This window comes from Musa acuminata, chromosome BXJ2-6 (assembly GCF_036884655.1).
Source record: "Musa acuminata AAA Group cultivar baxijiao chromosome BXJ2-6, Cavendish_Baxijiao_AAA, whole genome shotgun sequence".
Lineage (NCBI taxonomy): Eukaryota > Viridiplantae > Streptophyta > Magnoliopsida > Zingiberales > Musaceae > Musa > Musa acuminata.
In genome coordinates this window covers 25,060,926-25,081,099 of record NC_088343.1, presented here as the reverse complement: position 1 = coordinate 25,081,099, position 20,174 = coordinate 25,060,926, and the positions used below count along the sequence as shown (strand labels likewise).

The following is a 20,174-nucleotide window of genomic DNA, read 5'->3' as shown; positions in this document are numbered from 1 at the left end:
ATTTTCACTTTGTGCGAAAATAAATTGTTAAACATTAACTATATATTTTTCACATATATACGATTGATCAACTAACGGACCCTTTCACATAGCCTCTCAAACTAGAGAAAATATTATAAATCTATTAAGATTGAAGGAAAATTCTCCTCTTTCAAACTCAATCTAATCTTCTTTCTTATTTCATTTCTATAACTCCGAATGTTCTCGATGTGACTTGTGGGGGCACCGTTTCCACTACCATCACCGACACAAAGCATCTCCTTTGTCGGTCAATCCCAACCCGGCTCGTGATGATGCCCTTCCCGTAGCTCGTTCAACGTTTCAACACCTGCTGCTTTCTTCAGTCAAGGATTCAAAACTGTGGTGCGATGTGCACAGCACTTGGTCAGTCGAGATGCCCTTGCAAGCCATGTCCAAACATGGATGACTTCAAGAGTTGAAGGATAAGCTCAAACACAACGAATAGAATGATAATTGCGATGGCAAGTCTTCGTCTAACAAAAAACAACGTTACTCATAATACAAACACGTCAACAACTGAGGCGACGATTAAGTGTTGCTTCCATGCCAAGGTTTCATCTTCCCATCGACCCGTCCCTTTCTTTCTAGAATAATATGTAGTAGAGAACTGGTCAGAGCCGGCAGCTTCTATCCAGCTTCCGAGCCGTCGTTTTATATTTTCGTCAACCGCTCAGACCTCTGCGATTGGATGCCCTCCTGCGGGTCCCTCTCGGCTGAGGCGCTTTGGCGTCACCCCGGATGATGACGCATAGTGGGACGACGTCATGCTCAGGCTCATGCTCGTCGAGGTCCTGCTCAACCTGCTCGACGTGCCATGGTCGTCGTCGTCGTTCTCGTCCTCGTCGATCGGCCCTGCCGGCCACACGAACGCCGGCTTGAACGGCGCCACCGCCGGTGGCGCCACTGAACGGGAGAGGATCTGGACGATGGCATCGGTCTTGGGGCGCTCCGCCGGGATGGGGTGGCTGCAGGCGAGGCCGAGGAGGAGGAGGCGCTTGGCATCGCCCTGATCGAAGCCCTCAGCGAGGCGCTGGTCCACAGCGTCGAGGATGCGGCCCTCGCCGTGGAGCTTCCACACCCAGTCGGCGAGGAACTGGGCGCCCGGGACGTCGCAGCGGGGCCGGCGGCCGCAGACGACCTCGAGGACGACGGCGCCGAAGCCGAAGACGTCGGACTGGCGGGTGGCCTTGCCGGTGTGAAAGCACTCGGGAGCGATGTAGCCCAGCGTGCCGGGGACGCCGCCGAGCTCGATCTCGGCGTAGGAGGTCTTGTCGGTGTCGAGAGCGCGGGCGAGGCCGAAGTCGCCGAGGCGGGCGTTGAAGCCGGCATCGACCATGACGTTCGAGGTCTTGAGGTCTCGGTGCACCACCCGCTGGTCATACTCATCGTGGAGGTAGTGGAGGGCGGAGGCGACGCCGGTGATGATATTGTAGCGCCGCTCCCAGCTGAGCAGCGGCCGGTCGCGGCCGCCATGGAGGTGCTGGTCCAGGCTGCCGTTGGGCATGTAGTCGTACACCAGGAGCAGCATCCCTTTGGTGTGGCACCATCCTGCGTGCACGCAGTCATGTGCGGATGCCCCAACATCAGCATCAAATTGTTTGATAGATATCTCCTCGAAATAGATTGTTTGATTGATTGACCAGAAAAAAGTAGTTATGAAAGAACACAAATTAAAGCAGATAATATCTGCATTTGATGTGAGGAATAGATAACATTGGACAAAGACAACACAACGAAGCAGGGAAAATGGGAAGAAGAGGGAAAGGAGGAAGAGACTCACCGACGAGAGGGACGAGATGCTTGTGGCGCAGGCGATTAATGATGGTGAGCTCCTTCAGGAAGTCGTCCTGGCCATGGCTGCCCCTGGAGAACATCTTCACCGCCACCTCCTTGTTCTCCCCCTGCAACACCCCTCTGTACACCACCCCGAACCCCCCCTGTCCCAGCTTCATCTTCTCGTCGAAGTTGTTGGTCGCCTTCCTCAGCTCTCGAAACTCGAACTCCCTCGGCGTCCCCGGGAGGCTCTTCAGCGTCCCCGCCACCAGCATGCTCGGGTCGTCGCTCACCTTTCTCCTCCTCATATAAAGGCCTACCACGAGCCCGACCATCAACGCCACGAACGCCACAGGTGCGGCGATGATGACACCAAGCTTCCATGCTGGAGTCCCGTCGTCGTCGTCGGAGAGCTTCTCTACCGTCAGATTCCATGCCAACACGCAGTTGAGCTGGTAGGTGGTTCCGGTGGAGGCCGCGAAGCCGAAATAGGAGTTCTGGAGCACGACATCACTGAGGTCGAGAGGAGCGCTCAAGACGGGAAGAGATAGCTTCTGCTTGCCGGCGACCGACATGTAGACCCGTATGTGACGGGCAGCTCCGTCGTAGTCGACCCAGACGGTGTAGTTGGTGGCGTTCACGGGAGCGATCTCGATGCCGAACGCGGTCAGATTGGCGGTGACGTTGGAGACGACGCTGTTGACATCGAGGCCGACATGGTTGTCGTCCGGGTCGAAGGACTCCTTCACGGTGTCGAGCTCGACGGCCACCAGATGGTTGCTGGGGTCGCCATCGAGGCTGGCGTTGGTCAGCCCGAGGTAGCGGCCCTCGCTCCCGGGGGGCGGGGCGTCAAGGGACGGCACGATGACAAAGGCGAAGCCCTCGCCGGGGGTGGTGCCGTTGGGACGGTAGATGTTGATGGTGAAGGTGGTGTTGAAGGAAGCCACATACCTGGTGGTGGCGTTGGTGCCGTTCGTCGCGGGAACGTCTTCCCATAGCTTGAATGGCATGGGGAGGAGAACGCGGCCGGACTTATTGGCTAGGTAGCCGATCTGGTTGAGGGTGTCGGGGGTGATCTGAAGGGCTCCCTGGCCAACACCGGCGTCCTTGAGGAGCACGACGTCAGTACCATTGACGACGTTGGTGAAAGAGGGGAAGAAGACGGGGACGTTGCCGGACGACAGGGAGTGGGTTGTTGGCAGGTGAAGGACGAGGAGGAACAGAAGGGAAACGGCGAAGGTGGGGAGGCAGTAATGTGCGCCACCGGCCATGGGAGGACTGGCAGAGAAGGTCGCAGGAAGTGAAGAGGTGGTGGGAGGAGGTGATGGGGCTTCCCGGAAGGAGACTACTAGTATATAAATATAAATCAATCATCTAAATATACATAAATCATGTCTATATCGCATGTATGATATTTTCCTTGCAAACTCAACTTATCTTGGTCAAACTATTGAGTCATAAATCACCTAACACAGATGAGATCAGCAATTTTAATATGGAATTGTGATTCCTGATGCTATTAAAGACATCATCAAATTTTGATGAACCCATATAGCACAACTTCAACAGGATTGGTTCGCGAGCATGGGGTCCGCAGGGAAGATCCCACGGCCTTGCTGGAGAAATCGGAGACTTGGTGTGGGTTTGACTTGGGCAAATTAGTTGGCAAGAGTTACTGCAATTATTCGAGTTAGGGCCGAATTCGATTCAGCGCAATCCAATTAGTTTAGACCGTTGCGGTCGAATCAATGGGTCGGACTGAACGATTTAGGAATCATTCCGAGCCCAATCTCGATGTTGGACCGAGTTCGAGGTGGGCTCTGTTCCAACCAACCATAAGAGTTGTTGACACACTTCCCGGAACAGAAGCTATCGATAAATTGCCTAAACGATCACAAGGCTCACACGAGTAGTTTGGATTGAGATTGGATCCAATTTATTGTCCGATCAATCTGAATAATTGAAAGTGTTTATCCGACGAGTCTACGTCGAACTCCAAATCATTACAGTTAATATGCCGTCCTCGAACAATAATTGGGCCCCACGTTGGCCCATTATTCAGCATAAACGTATTATAAGGATTATTTTTCTCATAATAAAGTTGGTCTCATTTTAGCGTCGCGTGTGTATCCCTCTGAAGGAAGTGATTCTTATATTTATTATTCTAAACTTATATTTAACAAATATATTCCTATGAAACTTGTAAATTTACTCTCTTTAGTTAATGCCACTATCATTTAAAAGTTAAGGCAGCGAAATTATAATTTTAATTGATGAAGATATTCTTTAAAATTTCTATCAAAACTATTATGAAGATAGTTTTAAATTTACTAAAATTTAAAACAAAAATAGCCATGTGATTGTGACCGAGTGCACCTGAGGCTGACTCGAGCTAAGTCCAAATCGTAACCTGGCCCGCCTGAGCCAGCCGCGTGCTGGACCCGACCCAATATTATTCCCCTTTTCTCTTCTTCTTCTTCTTCTTCTTCTTCTTCTTCTTCCAGATTTGAAGGTAAAAATTAAAGAAACGAATTCTTAATAAATTCATTATAGTCTCTAATATCAAATTGTGTGAAATATTCATTGATCACCAATATAAACCTATAACATCAAATTCATTCATAGTGACGAATCTTAAATCAAAATATCAATAAAAATAATTTAATGATTAAATAGTCAAATATAAAAGCCATCTGTAATTTTAAAATGCATTCGTGCTAAATTTATAATAATATCAGAAAAACCCTAAGCTCAAATGGTATGAAGTATTCATAAATCAATCCCTAAAATTAAATTCTAAAAACAAGTCTTAAATCAAAATACCAATATAAAATTAATGTTTCCGTGATTAAAAATTCTAATATCATGGTTCTTCACATAATTCCAAAATAATTCTTGAATCTAAACATTCTCATATCATCTAAAATATAATAAAAATATTTATAAAAAAAATTAAAATTCAGATCATCCATGCCGTATATTCTTCTATATATACCGGAACATAAATAAGATGATATTAGGTAAACATAAATTATAATAATATGAGGAGGATATCAATGAAAAATTGGATCTTCGAAACATGAATATGGTAATCAAATTACAATATGAGGAGGACATCAATGAAATATAGGATCTGTGAAACATAAACCTGACAATTAAATTTCAATCCGTTCTGAATTGGTCATGCTTGCGAAGTTACGTGTGAGATGAAGGTCAACGTGACTGAGCATGCAGCGTGACTCAGATAAGTTTGGGGTGACGCGAAGGGTACTTTTTCTTCACCGCTTTTCAATGGAAAAAGAAAGAGAGTAGGGCTTGTGGTGAGTCGCATTTCAACAACCCAAGCGGTTGGAAAGCTTCTTAGGACCGACAATTATATATGTATATGTATATATATATATGTATATATATATATATATATATATATATATATATATATCTTACAAAGCCAACAACATTTAATGGTTATGGTTAGCATACCGTTGCGCTGCACAACATTTTTGTATCATGGAATTTAGTGAAATGGAATATTTTTCAACTGTATTTTCAGCACATTTCATGTACGGTATAATATCACTTGACATAGCGTATAATGTAAAGAGATTCAAAATTATTGATGGGGAGGGAGAGAAGGATTCGAAAATTTAAAAAATAATTATATATATATATAGATTAATAATCAATAATATATTTAAAAATAGATGCAAGATGTAATTTAGTTCGAAAACTAAAATTTTTGCTATATCAGATCAATTATAAAATCCCTGATTTGTTTTTACTAAGTGTAAATCTCTTTATACTCACATAAATTTGTAAGAATTTAAATACCTAAATCTCATGAGTATTTATAAGGATACATAGGATATTTATAAAAAAAAAATCATAATTTTTAGGATAACATCTAAAATAGAAACATATGATAACACTCAAATCATGTTGAATCTCGTATTTTGATGATGAAACCACTTGATATGTGTTTATGTTTTAATTTACGTTTTGAGTGACGTAGGATGCTCCGATCAGGATGAGACAATTAAAGCAAGAAAAATCATGTTGTGCCGGAGAAACATGTCAGAAGTTTGGACGTCGGGCCGGTGGATCGGTCGACGTATCGACAGAAGGCTTCGGGCAGTGGACTAGGGCATCGGGCTAAGAAGAGCGGGTATTGTGCCAAGGATATCGGAGTTGCGGAGTCAACTGGCCGATTGGGCAATAAGCCACAGGAGAGGATGATGCGCCGAAGAATCGGACGAAGCGTCGAAAGACCAATGACATGCCGGACAACTTGGTTAATTGCTTAGGAATAATTATCTCAATCGAAGTTTTGTTTTACATGTGCATGATTAACTATGATGAAAGTAAGGCATGCAGTAGGAGTTGCGCCGGAGTCAAGACTATGATCACGGTGGGAGTTCGAGAGTTCGACGGAAGTTCGGACGGTCGTCGGAGGTTCTATAGGAACAAATCCGAGAAGTCCAGGAGCTTGCCAAAAGAAGCTCGTCGGAACTTGCCAAGTGGATCGTCGCAAGTCCAGGAGTTCGCCGGAAGTCCGTAGGAGCATCACCGAGGGTTCATCGGATGATCGACGGAAGTTCGCTGGAAGCTCGCCGGAAGAAGCGATTGACGCACTGGAGCAAGTTGTAGTAAATGTCTTAAGAAAAATCATAGTTAGCATGATGATTAAGTTAGAAATGGGAGGTGATCCCATTAACTTAATCTTGGGGCTATTGGGCCCTTGACAGACCCAAATTGGGCCGAATGGATCAACCCATTCGGACCTAGATTTCTTGGCCAAAGGTTGCACCGCCCAGGGCTCAATCTCCGAGCTCTAGTTGGGCGGTGCAACCGCCTCTGACAGAGGTGCAACCGCCTCTGACAGAGGTGCAACCGCCTGAGCTCGGTCTCCGAGCTCTGGCTAGGCGGGGCAACCGCCCCAGTCAGGCGGTGGCTGTTAGGATCGAGAGCACTAAGAGGGGGGGGGGGGTGAATTAGTGCAGCGGATAAATTTCAGCGATTAAAAATGAAAGCTGCGTTCGTTTGATAAAAACTATTTTGATGCAAAAGCCGATTCTAAGAATACTTATGATTGAGTGCAGTTTATGTCTAAACACAGTTTGCGTCTAAGCGTAGTTTACGCAGTTTGCGTCTAAATGCAGTTTGCGTCTAAATGCAGATTGCGTCTAAGCGCAGTTTGCGTCTAAGCGCAGTTTGCGTCTAAGATCAGATTGCGTCTAAGCGCGGTGCAGTTTGCGTCTAAACGCAGTTTTACATCTAAACACAGTTTTACGTCTAAACGTAGTTTTACGTCTAAACGCAGTTTGCGTCTAAACGCAGTTTTACGTCTAAACGTAGTTTTATGTCTAAACGTAGTTTACGTCTAAACGCAGTTTTACGTCTAAACGTAGTTTTACGTTTAAAAGTAGTTTACATCTAAAACATAGTTTTAAAGGGATCTGATCTTAGAAACTTCGTTCGTAAAAGCGCAGAAGATAGTTTTGCAGAATCAAAACGTAAACGTAAACTGTAACGTATGAAAACACCGATTTACGTCTGAATGCAGATTCAGAAAGATCAGCACTTAGAAACTTGTTCGTAAAGGCGTAGAGAGCAGTAGCTATGTAGGAGGTTTGCAGTAATGATAAAGTGCTCAAAATAAACGTAAACCAGAGATTTAGAGTGGTTCGGTTAGTCTTGACCTACTCCACTTTTGGCTTCCTCCACCGACGAGGTCACCGACGTCAACTAGAGGCCTTCCTTCAATAGGCGAAGGCCAACTGCCCTTTTACAGATTCACTCCTTTTGATGGGCTCAGGAGACAACCCTTACAGGACCTTTCTCTCCTCTCTTTACAACTCAAGACTTGAAGAACAGAAAGAGGAGAACTTTAGGACTTTACACAAATTTGAGCTCTTAGAATCACAGAAAAGATCAAGAATTCGGTGTAGGTCTATATCTTTTTAGTGCTGAATGGGTGGGGTATTTATAGGCCCCAACCCAATTCAAATTTGGAGCTCAAAACGATCAAATCCCGGAATTCCGGGATCAGGCGGTTGTACCTCCTGACTGGAGAGGTTGCACCGCCTGGCAGAGCTCGAAGACTGAGCCCAGGCGGTGCCACCTCTTGACTGAGGCGGTTGCACCTCTCTGCCAGAGCTCGAAGACCGAGCTCAGGCGGTGCCACCTCTCTATCAGGGAGGTTGCACCGCCCAGTCTAGCTCGAAGACTGAGCTCAGGCGGTGCCACCTCTCTGTCAGGGAGGTTGCACCGCCCAGTCTAGCTCGAAGACTGAGCTCAGGCGGTGCCACCTCTCTGTCAGGGAGGTTGCACCGCCCAATCTAGCTCGAAGACTGAGCTCAGTCGGTGCCACCTCCTAGCTGGGGAGGTTGCACCGCCCAGTCTCGCTAGGAGGCTTAGCCCAGGCGGTGCCACCTCCTGGCCTAGGCGGTTGCACCTCCTGGTGCAATCAGGGTCCGAATGGTTAGCTCCATTTGGCCCAATTGCCCCAAGATTAAGCTAATGGGATCACCTCCCATTTTACAACTTAATCAATGTGCTAACTACGATTAGATCTAAGACAATTTCTGTAGCTTTGCTTCGGTGCGTCAATCGCTTCTTCCGGCGAGTTTCCGGCGAACTTCCGTCAATCATCCGATGAACCCTCGGTGATGCTTCTGCGGACTTCCGGCAAACTCTTGGATTTTGCGACGATCCACTTGGCGAGTTCCGACGAGCTTCGCTTGGCAAGCTTCTGGACTTCTCGGATCTGTTCTCGCAGAACCTCCGACGACCGTCCGAACTTCCGTCGAACTCTCGAACTCCCAACGTGATCATGAACTTGACTCCGGCGCAACTCCTGCTGCTTGTCTAACTTTCATCGTAGTTAATCCTGCACACTCAAAACAAAACTTCGATCGAGACAATTAATCCTAAGCGATTAACCAAGTTGTCCAGCATGTCATTGGTCCCTCGACGCTTCGTCCGATTCTTCGGCGCATCGTCCTTTCCTACAGCCTATTGCCCAATCGGCCAGTTGACTCCGCAACTCCGATATCCTTGGCATAATACCGCTCTTCTTGGCCCGATGCCCGAGTCCACGGCCCGAAGCCTTCTGTCGATACGTCGACCGATCCACCGGCCCGACGTCCAATCTTCTGACATGTTCCTCCGGCACAACATGATGTTCCTGCTTTAATTGTCTCAACCTGATCGAAGCACCCTGCGTCACTCAAAACACAGATTAAATCATAAACATATATCAAGTATTTTCATCATCAAAATACAAGATTCAACAATCTCCCCCTTTTTGATGATGACAACTACTTGATGACGGAGTTAAACTTAACTCCCGGAGTTTAAACAAACTCCCCCTATCAATATGCCATATTGATAGAAACTCTTAGATTCAAAAATCTAAGCAACATGTCATCATAAACGGAGTTAACCTTAACTCCCATAGTTTAAACAAACTCCCCCTATCAATATGCCATATTGATAGAACCTTGAATTCAAACTGAATTCAAGTCATTGCAATATTCATCATGAATACTTGCAACACGTTATCATGAACTTATGCATAAACTTATGCATGTCATGTCATCAAATACTTATGCATGTCATGTCATCAAATACTTCTCCCCCTTTGTCATCAACAAAAAGCATAGTAATTATGATGCCAGGAAAATAATAATAGCAAGCTTATAGAGGAATTTTACATAGATTGCTTTAAATACTTCTTCCCCTTTTTGTTATAATCAATTGTCTATGTAAAGATTTTACATGAATCACTTCATCAAATCTATTTCAGAAACTTATTTCTCATGAAGGTGTACGAGAAAATCTGTTTTATAGCATTCGAATAAATAAGATGCATTCGGACAAGATTTTGTTGCAGATTTTCACATATAATCATAGAAACATGGCAATCAAGTGATTTGATCATTCAATATAGTCCGAAAAATAATTTTAACAAATTTATCTATTCGGACACATCAACATTCCTAATTCTCTTCGAATGAAATCAAATTGTTCTTCACTTAGAGGTTTTGTAAAAATGTCAGCTAGTTGATGTTTAGTATCAATGAACTCTATGGTTATGTCATGATTAGTGACATGATCTCGTATAAAGTGATGTCTAATATCAATATGTTTTGTTCTTGAGTGTTGTATAGAATTCTTAGTTAAGCATATTGCACTCGTGTTATCACATTTAATGGGAATATCTTTAAGATTAACTTTGTAATCTTCTAAAGTGTTTTTCATCCATACAACTTGTGCACAGCATGCACTTGTTGCAATATATTCAGCTTTGGTTGTTGATAGAGCAACCGAGCTTTGTTTCTTAGATGACCAGGAAACAAGGGCATGTCCTAAAAATTGACATGGTCCTGATGTGCTTTTTCTATCTAGTCTACAGCCAGCGAAGTCCGCATCAGCATAAGCTGTTAACTCAAAATTTTCTGATTTTGGGTACCATAATCCTAGATTTGTGGTTCCATTAAGATATCTAAGTATTCTTTTAACTGCTTTGAGATGAGATATCTTAGGGTTTGATTGAAATCTAGCACAAAGTCCTACACTGAACATGATGTCTGGTCTGGTGGCAGTGAGGTAAAGTAAACTTCCTATCATGCCCCTATAAGTTTTTTGATCAAAGCTTTCTCCACTTTCATCAATTTCTAACTTAGTGGAGGTGCTCATAGGAGTGTTACTAGCCTTTGAGTTGTTCATATTAAACCTTTTTAATAAATTCATGGCATATTTAGTTTGACTAATAAAGATGCCATTGCTTAGTTGTTTGATTTGTAAACCTAAGAAGAATGTTAATTCTCCCATTAAGCTCATTTCGAATTCAAGACTCATAGTTTTAGCAAAAGATTCACAAAGAGATTCATTTGTAGAGCCAAAGATGATATCATCAACATAAATCTGAACAATGAGAAAATTATTTTCAAAATTCTTGATAAACAATATAGTATCAACCTTGCCTTTTGTAAAGTTATTTTTGATAAGAAAAGAACTAAGTCTCTCATACCAAGCCCTTGGGGCTTGTTTTAAACCATAGAGAGCTTTAGTTAATCTAAACACATGATTAGGGAGGCTATTATTTTCATATCCAAGAGGTTGTTCAACATAAACTTCTTCGGAAATAAAGCCATTTAAAAAAGCGCTTTTAACATCCATTTGAAATAACTTAAAATTATTACTACTAGCGTAGGCAAGGAGCATCATTATGGCTTCCAATCGAGCCACAAGTGCGAAGGTTTCTTCGTAATCGATACATTCTTCTTGGTTGAAACCTTTGGCCACTAATCTATCCTTGTTTCTAACCACGATACCATTTTCATCTTGCTTGTTTCTGAAAACCCATTTAGTACCAATTACTAAATGGTCATTTGGCCTAGGAACAAGCGTCCACACCTCATTTCTCTCAAATTGATTCAATTCATCTTGCATTGCGATAATCCATGAATCATCTTTCATGGCTTCATCAACACATTTGGGTTCAATTTGGGAGAGAAAGGCGGCGTTGGCACAAAAATTTTTAAAAGAAGATCGTGTTTGAACCCCCTTTGATGTGTCTCCTAATATTAGCTCCTTAGGATGAGCATCTACATACTTCCAATCCTTGGGTAAGGATGTTTCGGAAGTGGATGCATCCAAGTTGCTAGTTGGAGAAGGGGTTTCATTTAAATTTAAGGAATCAAAATTAACATCATCATCAAGATCATTTTTCTTAATTTCGAAAATCTCATTGAAAACAACATGAATGGATTCTTCAATAATTAAAGTTCTTTTATTGAAGATACGAAAAGCTTTAGAAACCGAAGAATAACCAAGAAAGATTCCTTCATCGGATTTAGCATCAAATTTTCCTAAGTTATCCTTTTCATTTAAGATAAAACACTTACACCCAAAGACTTTAAAATATGAAACATTGGGTTTTTTGTTATTCCATAAATCATAAGGAGTTTTGGTGAGTAAGGGTCTTACTAGTACTCTATTCAAAATATAGCATGCAGTGTTTACGGCTTCGGCCCAAAAGTATTTGGGTAGGCTGTGTTCATTCAACATGGTTCTTGCCATTTCTTGTAGATTTCGATTTTTTCTTTCTACTACCCCATTTTGTTGATGATTTCTTGGAGTAGAGAAATTATGGTTATATCCATTGAGTTCACAGAATTCTTGGAAATCGTGGTTTTGAAATTCTCCACCATGATCGCTTCTTATTGACGAAATCATAGAACCCTTCTCATTTTGAACAAGTTTACAGAACTTGGTAAAATATCTAAAGCATTCATTTTTTTGTTTTAAGAAGTAGGTCCATGTATATCTGCTATAGTCATCAACAATGACAAAGGCGTATTTGCTACCTCCTAGACTTGATGAAGAGATTGGTCCGAACAAGTCCATATGGATCAATTGTAAGGGCCTAGAGGTGCTTATTTGATTTTTAGTCTTGAAACTACCCTTAATCTGTTTACCTAATTGGCAAGCATCACATACATTATCTTTGATGAACTTGATATGAGGAATTCCTCTTACAAGTTCTTTAGATGATATTTGAGTGATTAGTTTCATGCTAGCATGACCTAATCTTCTATGCCATAGCCAAGCATCCTCATTTAAAACCGAAAAACACATTTCATTACACAAATCATTGATGTCAATAGTGTATACGTTATTTTGTTTTAATGCAATCATATATATGTTTTTATGGGGTTTTTCAATGATACAAGCATTAGATTCGAATTTGACAATGTATCCTTTATCACATAATTGACTAATGCTCAAGAGGTTATGTTTTAAACCATCAACTAACAAAACATCTTCAATAAAGAAGTTGGATTTGTTACCTATGGTTCCTTTGCCAATGATTTTACCCTTGTTGTTGTCTCCGAAGGTAACATAGCCTTCATCTATGCTAGTGAGCTTAGAGAATTGAGATGGATCTCCGGTCATATGCCTTGAGCATCCACTATCAAGGTACCATCTCTTGCTCCTAGCTTGGGATGGTGTGGGTTTCTACAAGAAAGGATAATTTTTAGGTACCCATTTGCTTTTGGGTGCCTCAAAGATAGATCTACATTATTTATCATGTTGCATAGAGTTTATCATGGTTCCTTTAGGAACCTAAATCAATTTATTTGGACTAATTTTCTTGAATGGACAATAATGTGTCTTGTGTCCAATTTTGCAACAAAAGTTGCATTTTGCTTGGTGATGAACATGTAAGATGGAGCCTTTTATAAAAGTGGTTGGATTTAGGTGAGGACTTCTCACAAATCCAATTCCACTTCTTTTTGGAACGTGACCCTTGTTTACAAGGATTATGTTCAATGACTTACTACCAACCTCGAATTTCTTCAAGGTGTCCTTGAGTAGCAGGTTTTCTTTTTGGAAAGTTTCTAAATCATGACATTTGATACATGAATTTAAACTATCATGATGTTCAACTTTTAACTTGTCAAACTCACAAGTAAGACTATCATGCACCTTTTTCAGCAATTTGTATTTTCTACTGATACTCTTGCATTCATCAAATAAGTCATTGAAAGCATTTAATAATTCATCGAAAGATAAATCAGCATTTAATGAATTCGTTACCTCCTCTCCGATGGCCATTAAGGCGTAATGAGCAACTTGCTCAGTGTTGGACTCCTCTTCCTCAGATGCGCTCGAATCATCCCATGTTGCTTTGAGCGCCTTCTTCTTTGTTGTTCTCTTTTTGGCTTGGGGACAATCACTCTTATAGTGTCCCGGCTTTTTGCACTCATAGCAAATAACTTGATCCTTCTTGGGTTCAAGTTTATTTTTAGTATCATTCTTAAACTTGTTTCTTTTAATGAATTTTTTAAATTTTCTAGTTAGAAGTGCCAAGTCATCGTCACAGTCCTCATCACTTGAGTTTTCTCTCAAGTGATCTTCCAAAGTTCTAAGTGCCATATCCTTCCTGTTCTTTGGAAGGATGTCTTCTTGCTCTTCATGAGCTTTGCAAGTCATCTCGTAGGTCATTAATGACCCAATTAGTTCTTCAAGAGGGAAGTTGTTTAAATCTTTTGCCTCTTGAATAGCAGTGACTTTAGGATCCCAACTCTTAGGAAGGGATCTTAGTATCTTATTTACGAGCTCAAAATCCGAAAAACTTTTTCCGAGTCCTTTTAGACCGTTGACAATATCCGTGAAGCGGGTAAACATGTCGCCAATAGTCTCACTCGGTTTCATCCGAAAAAGTTCAAAAGAGTGTAACAAAAGATTGATTTTTGACTCTTTCACTCTACTTGTGCCTTCATGAGTCACTTCGAGTGTGTGCCAAATATCAAATGCAGTTTCACAAATCGAAACACGATTAAATTCGTTTTTGTCAAGTGCGCAAAATAAGGCATTCATAGCCTTTGCATTAAGAGCGAAAGCCTTCTTTTCCGAATCGTTCCAATCGATCATTGGAAGAGAAGACTTTGAAAAACCATTCTCAACAAGATTCCAGAGTTCTATGTCCATAGAAATAAGGAAGATCCTCATTCGGGTCTTCCAATAGGTGTAGTCCGTCCCATTAAACATGGGTGGACGTGTAATGGAATGGCCCTCTTGGTTTCCGGTGTAAGCCATCTCTCTTGGATTTTAATCCGTTTGAGAGTTAACCGGGCTCTGATACCAATTGTTAGGATCGAGAGCACTAAGAGGCGGGGGGGGTGAATTAGTGCAGCGGATAAATTTCAGCGATTAAAAACGAAAGCTGCGTTCGTTTGATAAAAACTATTTTGATGCAAAAGCCGATTCTAAGAATACTTATGATTGAGTGCAGTTTATGTCTAAACACAGTTTGCGTCTAAGCGCAGTTTACGCAGTTTGCGTCTAAACGCAGTTTTACGTCTAAACGTAGTTTTACGTCTAAACGGAGTTTGCGTCTAAACACAGTTTTACGTCTAAACGTAGTTTTACGTTTAAAAGTAGTTTACGTCTAAAACACAGTTTTAAAGGGATCTGAACTTAGAAACTTCGTTCGTAAAAGCGCAGAAGACAGTTTTGCAGAATCAAAACGTAAACGTAAACTGTAACGTATGAAAACACCGATTTACGTCTGAATGCAGATTCGGAAAGATCAGCACTTAGAAACTTGTTCGTAAAGGCGCAGAGAGCAGTAGCTATGTAGGAGGTTTGCAGTAATGATAAAGTGCTCAAAATAAACGCAAATCAGAGATTTAGAGTGGTTCGGTCAGTCTTGACCTACTCCACTTTTGGCTTCCTCCACCGACGAGGTCACCGACGTCAACTAGAGGCCTTCCTTCAATAGGCGAAGGCCAACTGCCCTTTTACAGATTCACTCCTTTTGATGGGCTCAGGAGACAACCCTTACAGGACCTTTCTCTCCTCTCTTTACAACTCAAGACTTGAAGAACAGAAAGAGGAGAACTTTAGGACTTTACACAAATTTGAGCTCTTAGAATCACAGAAAAGATCAAGAATTCGGTGTAGGTCTATATCTTTTCAGTGCTGAATGGGTGGGGTATTTATAGGCCCCAACCCAATTCAAATTTGGAGCTCAAAACGATCAAATCCCGGAATTCCGGGATCAGGCGGTTGTACCTCCTGACTGGAGAGGTTGCACCGCCTGGCAGAGCTCGAAGACTGAGCCCAGGCGGTGCCACCTCTTGACTGAGGCGGTTGCACCTCTCTGCTAGAGCTCGAAGACCGAGCTCAGGCGGTGCCACCTCTCTGTCAGGGAGGTTGCACCGCCCAGTCTAGCTCGAAGACTGAGCTCAGGCGGTGCCACCTCTCTGTCAGGGAGGTTGCACCGCCCAGTCTAGCTCGAAGACTGAGCTCAGGCGGTGCCACCTCCTGGCTAGGGAGGTTGCACTGCCCAGTCTCGCTGGGAGGCTTAGCCCAGGCGGTGCCACCTCCTGGCCTAGGCGGTTGCACCTCCTAGTGCAATCAGGGTCCGAATGGTTAGCTCCATTCGGCCCAATTTTAGTCTTTCAGGGGCCCAATTGCCCCAAGATTAAGCTAATGGGATCACCTCCCATTTTCCAACTTAATCAATGTGCTAACTACGATTAGATCTAAGACAATTTCTACAGCTTTGCTTCGGTGCGTCAATCGCTTCTTCCGACGAGTTTCCGACGAATTTCCGTCAATCATCCGATGAACCCTCGGTGATGCTTCTGTGGACTTCCGGCAAACTCCTGGATTTTGCAACGATCCACTTGGCGAGTTCCGACGAGCTTCGCTTGGCAAGCTTCTGGACTTCTCGGATCTGTTCTCGCAGAACCTTCGACGACCGTCCGAACTTCCGTCGAACTCTCGAACTCCCAACGTTATCATGAACTTGACTCCGGCGCAACTCCTGCTGCTTGTCTAACTTTCATCGTAGTTAATCCTGCACACTCAAAACAAAACTTCGATCGAGACAATTAATCCTATGCGATTAACCAAGTTGTCCGGCATGTCATTGGTCCCTCGATGCTTCGTCCAATTCTTCGGCGCATCGTCCTTTCCTGCAGCCTATTGCCCAATCGGCCAGTTGACTCCGCAACTCCGATATACTTGGCACAATACCCGTTCTTCTTGGCCCGATGCCCGAGTCCACAGCCCGAAGCCTTCTGTCGATACGTCGACCGATCCACCGGCCCGACGTCCAATCTTCTGACATGTTCGTCCGGCACAACATGATGTTCCTGCTTTAATTGTCTCATCCTGATCGAAGCACCCTGCGTCACTCAAAACGCAGATTAAATCATAAATATATATCAAGTATTTTCATCATCAAAATACGAGATTCAACAGTGGCACCGCCTGAGCTCAGTCTCCGAGCTCTGGCAGGAGGTGCAACCGCCCCTGACAAGAGGTGGCACCGCCTAGAGGCTTAGTCTTCGAGCTCATCGGAACTTGCCAAGTGGATCGTCGCAAGTCCAGGAGTTTGCCAGAAGTCCGCAGGAGCATCACCGAGGGTTCGTCGGATGATCGACGGAAGTTCGCTGGAAACTCACCGGAAGAAGCGATTGACGCACCGGAGCAAGCTGCAGAATTTGTCTTAGGAAATAATCGTAGTTAGCACATTGATTAAGTTAGAAATGGGAAGTGATCCCATTAGCTTAATCTTGGGGCAATTGGGCCCCTGAAGAACTCAAATTGGGCCGAATGGATCAACCCATTCGGACCCAGGTTGCTGTGGGAGGTGCAACCGCCCAGGCAGGGAGGTAGCACCGCCCAGGCTAGGTCTCCCAGCGAGACTGGGCGGTGCAACCGCCCCAGCCGAGAGGTGGCACCGCCCCGGGCTCAGTTTCTGAGCGAGACTGGGCGGTGCAACCTCTTCTGTCAAGAGGTAGCACCGCTAGAGCTCAAGTTTTGAGCTCTGCCAGGCGGTGCAACCTCTCCAGTCAGGCGGTGCAACCGCCTGAGCTCGGTCTTCGAGCTCTGGCATAGAGGTGCAACCGCCCCTGACAGAGGTGGCACCGCCCAGAGGCTCAGTCTTCGAGCTCTGCCAGGCGGTGCAACCGCCCCAGTCAGGAGGTGCAACCGCCTGATCCCGGAATTCAGGGAATTGACATATTTGAGCTCCAAATTTGAACTGGATTGGGGCCTATAAATACCCCACCCATTCAGCACTGAAAGCATAGAACACACACTCGAAATCTTGCTGTCTTTTTGTGTTTCTTAGAGCTCAAAACTGCTAGTTCTCCTCTTTCTATTCTTCAAGTTTGAGTTGTAAAGAGAGGAGAGAAAACTTCTGTAAGGGTTGTCTCCTAAGCCCGTCAAAAGGAGTGAAACTGTAAAAGGGTGGTTGGCCTTCGCCTATTGAAGAAAGGCCTCTAGTGGACGTCGATGACCTCGTTAGTGGAGGAAGCCAGAAGTGGATGTAGGTCAAGATTGACCGAACCACTCTAAAATTACGGTGCTCTCTGGTTTGCAAACCTCCTTTGCATTTACTTTGAGCATATTATCTTTACTGCAAACCTCCTCAATAGCTTACTGCCTTTTGCGCTTTTACGATCGTGTTTCAAAGTTCAATATTTTTTGAATCGGTGTTTAGACGTAAATCAGTTTTATCGTACGAACATCATATTTCAGTATTTTGATGATGAAACCACTTGATATGTGTTTATGATTTAAATTGTATTTTGAGCGATGTAGGTCTACTCGATCAGGTTTAGACAGTTGACGCAAGAGGAATTGACGTTGCGCCGGAGGAGATCACGTTAGGATATTGGATGGCAGAAGGCTTCGGACGTCGGGCATCGGGCTAAGAGCGGAATTGCACCAAGGATATCGGTGTTGCGGAGGTCAACCACCGATTGGGCAACAAGCCGCAAGAGAGGACGATGTGCCGAAGAATCAGATGAAGCGCCAACCAATGACGTGCCGGGCAACAGAATGTCAATTCGCTTTATAATAATTGTCTAGATCGGAGTAGAGTTTTTGCTTGTGTGTGCAGAATTAACTACGATAACGACAAAGACATAAAGCAAAACAAAGTGTCGGAGTCAAGCACGAAGGATTCATTGCGAGTTCAAGAGTTCGACGGAAGTCCGAAGGTTCGTCGGGAATTTTGCCGGAACTAGCCGAGAATGAGTAGGGAGCTTGCCGAAGGGTTTTTCGGAAGCTCGCCGGAAGGTTCGTTGGAAGTTTGCGGAGCTCGCCGTGAAATATCGGAGCTTGCCGAAGAAGCTCATTGGAACTCGCCAAGATCAAATCGTGAAGTCTAGGAGCTTGTTGGGAGTCCGCAGAATGGTTTCCGAGAGTTTATCGGAAGACCGTCGGAAGTTCGTCGGAAGTTCGTCGGAAGCTCGCCGGAAGAAGTCTTGACTTACGGACTTTGAAATAGCTTAGAAAATGTCTTTAAATTCATATTTAGCATGTTAATTAAGGTTAGGATTAGGTGTTAATCCTATAACCCAAGTAGGGGCCAATTGGGCCCGAGTTCAGACTGGTTTGGGCCAAGTTTGGAGCCCAACCAATGAGCTGATTTGGCCTAGGCGGTGGCACCGCCCAGCACCCGAGAGCTGGGCGATGACACCTCCTGGGCTGGGCGGTTGCATCGTCCAGCACTCGAGCGCTGGGCGGTGGCACCGCCAGCATCGGGAACATAAGAGAATTCAAATTTTTGGAGCCCAAATTTGAATCCTCTTGAGGCCTATAAATACCCCTCAAGTCTCAGCTGAGAATACAACTCTTTGAGCAGCAAGTGTTTGAGAGAAAGGTCTTAGAAAAGTCCTAGCTAATCTTGTTTTCATTTTACTAGTGTTCACCTCCTTCTTTCGTGCTAAAAATTTATAAGAGAGTGAACCGCTTGTAAAGAGTTGTAAGAGGGGTATTTACCCTTCTCTTTCAATAGATTTGCTAGTGGAAGGTGGGAGCCTCATCGAAGAGGGGCCTCGCAAGTGGATGTAGGTCATTTGACCGAACCACTTTAAAATCGGCGTAATCTCTGGTTTGCGTTTATGTTTTTGCATTTATCTTTCTGCAAACCTTTACTTTGCTAAGTTCACTGCCCTCATCTTATTATGTACGCTTTCAACGCAATTGAAACGGTTTCAAACAAAAACGTTGCTTTTATCGTACGAAAGATTTTCTAAAACCGAAGTTTTAATCCGCTGCACTAATTCACCCCCCCCCTCTTAGTGCTGCTCCGATCCTAACAACTGCCTTCTGCGCTTTTACGATCGTGTTTCAAAGTTCAGTATTTTTTGAATCGGTGTTTAGACGTAAATCAGTTTTATCGTACGAACATCATATTTCAGTTTGCGCTTACATTCTGATTTCCATCATAACTGCAAACCACCTTTATAGATTCGCTTTAACTGCATCTTGCTTGATCACAAGTTAAAGTGATTTACGAATCGACTTTTCTACCGAAATCGCTCTTATCGAACGAACATAGTTTTAATCGTTGAAAGTTTTCCGCTGCACTAATTCACCACCCCCCTCTTAGTGCTCTTGATCCTAACAATTGGTATCAGAGCGAGGTTAACTCTCAAACGGATTAAAACCCAAGAGAGATGGCATACGCTGGAAATCAAGAGGGCCATTCTATTACACGTCCACCCATGTTCAATGGGACGGACTACACCTATTGGAAGACCCGAATGAGGATCTTCCTTATTTCAATAGATTTTGAACTTTGGAATCTTGTCAAAAATGGATTTTCGAAGTCTTCTCTTTCAATGATCGATTGGAATGAATTGGAGAAGAAGACTTTCGCTCTTAATGCAAAGGCTATGAATGCCTTGTTTTGTGCACTTGACAAAAATGAATTTAATCGCGTTTCGATGTGTGATTCGGCTTTTGATATTTGGAGAACTCTTGAGGTCACTCATGAAGGCACTAGCCGAGTGAAAGAGTCCAAAATCAATTTTTTGATGCATGATTTCGAGCTTTTTCAAATG

General features: G+C 43.7%; 1 protein-coding gene across 1 annotated transcript; it reads right to left on the bottom strand.

Moving 5' to 3' along the window:
* Positions 1-444: 444 nt before the first annotated feature.
* Positions 445-3,135, bottom strand: LOC103975131 (probable L-type lectin-domain containing receptor kinase S.5). The gene is made up of 2 exons (XM_009390040.3): positions 1,802-3,135; positions 445-1,569 (listed from the first exon to the last, which is right to left on the bottom strand). Exons 1-2 carry the CDS (start codon positions 3,063-3,065, stop codon positions 692-694), a joined length of 2,142 nt encoding a protein of 713 aa, XP_009388315.2. The 5' UTR covers positions 3,066-3,135; the 3' UTR covers positions 445-691.
* Between the last annotated feature and the right edge of the window lie 17,039 nt (positions 3,136-20,174).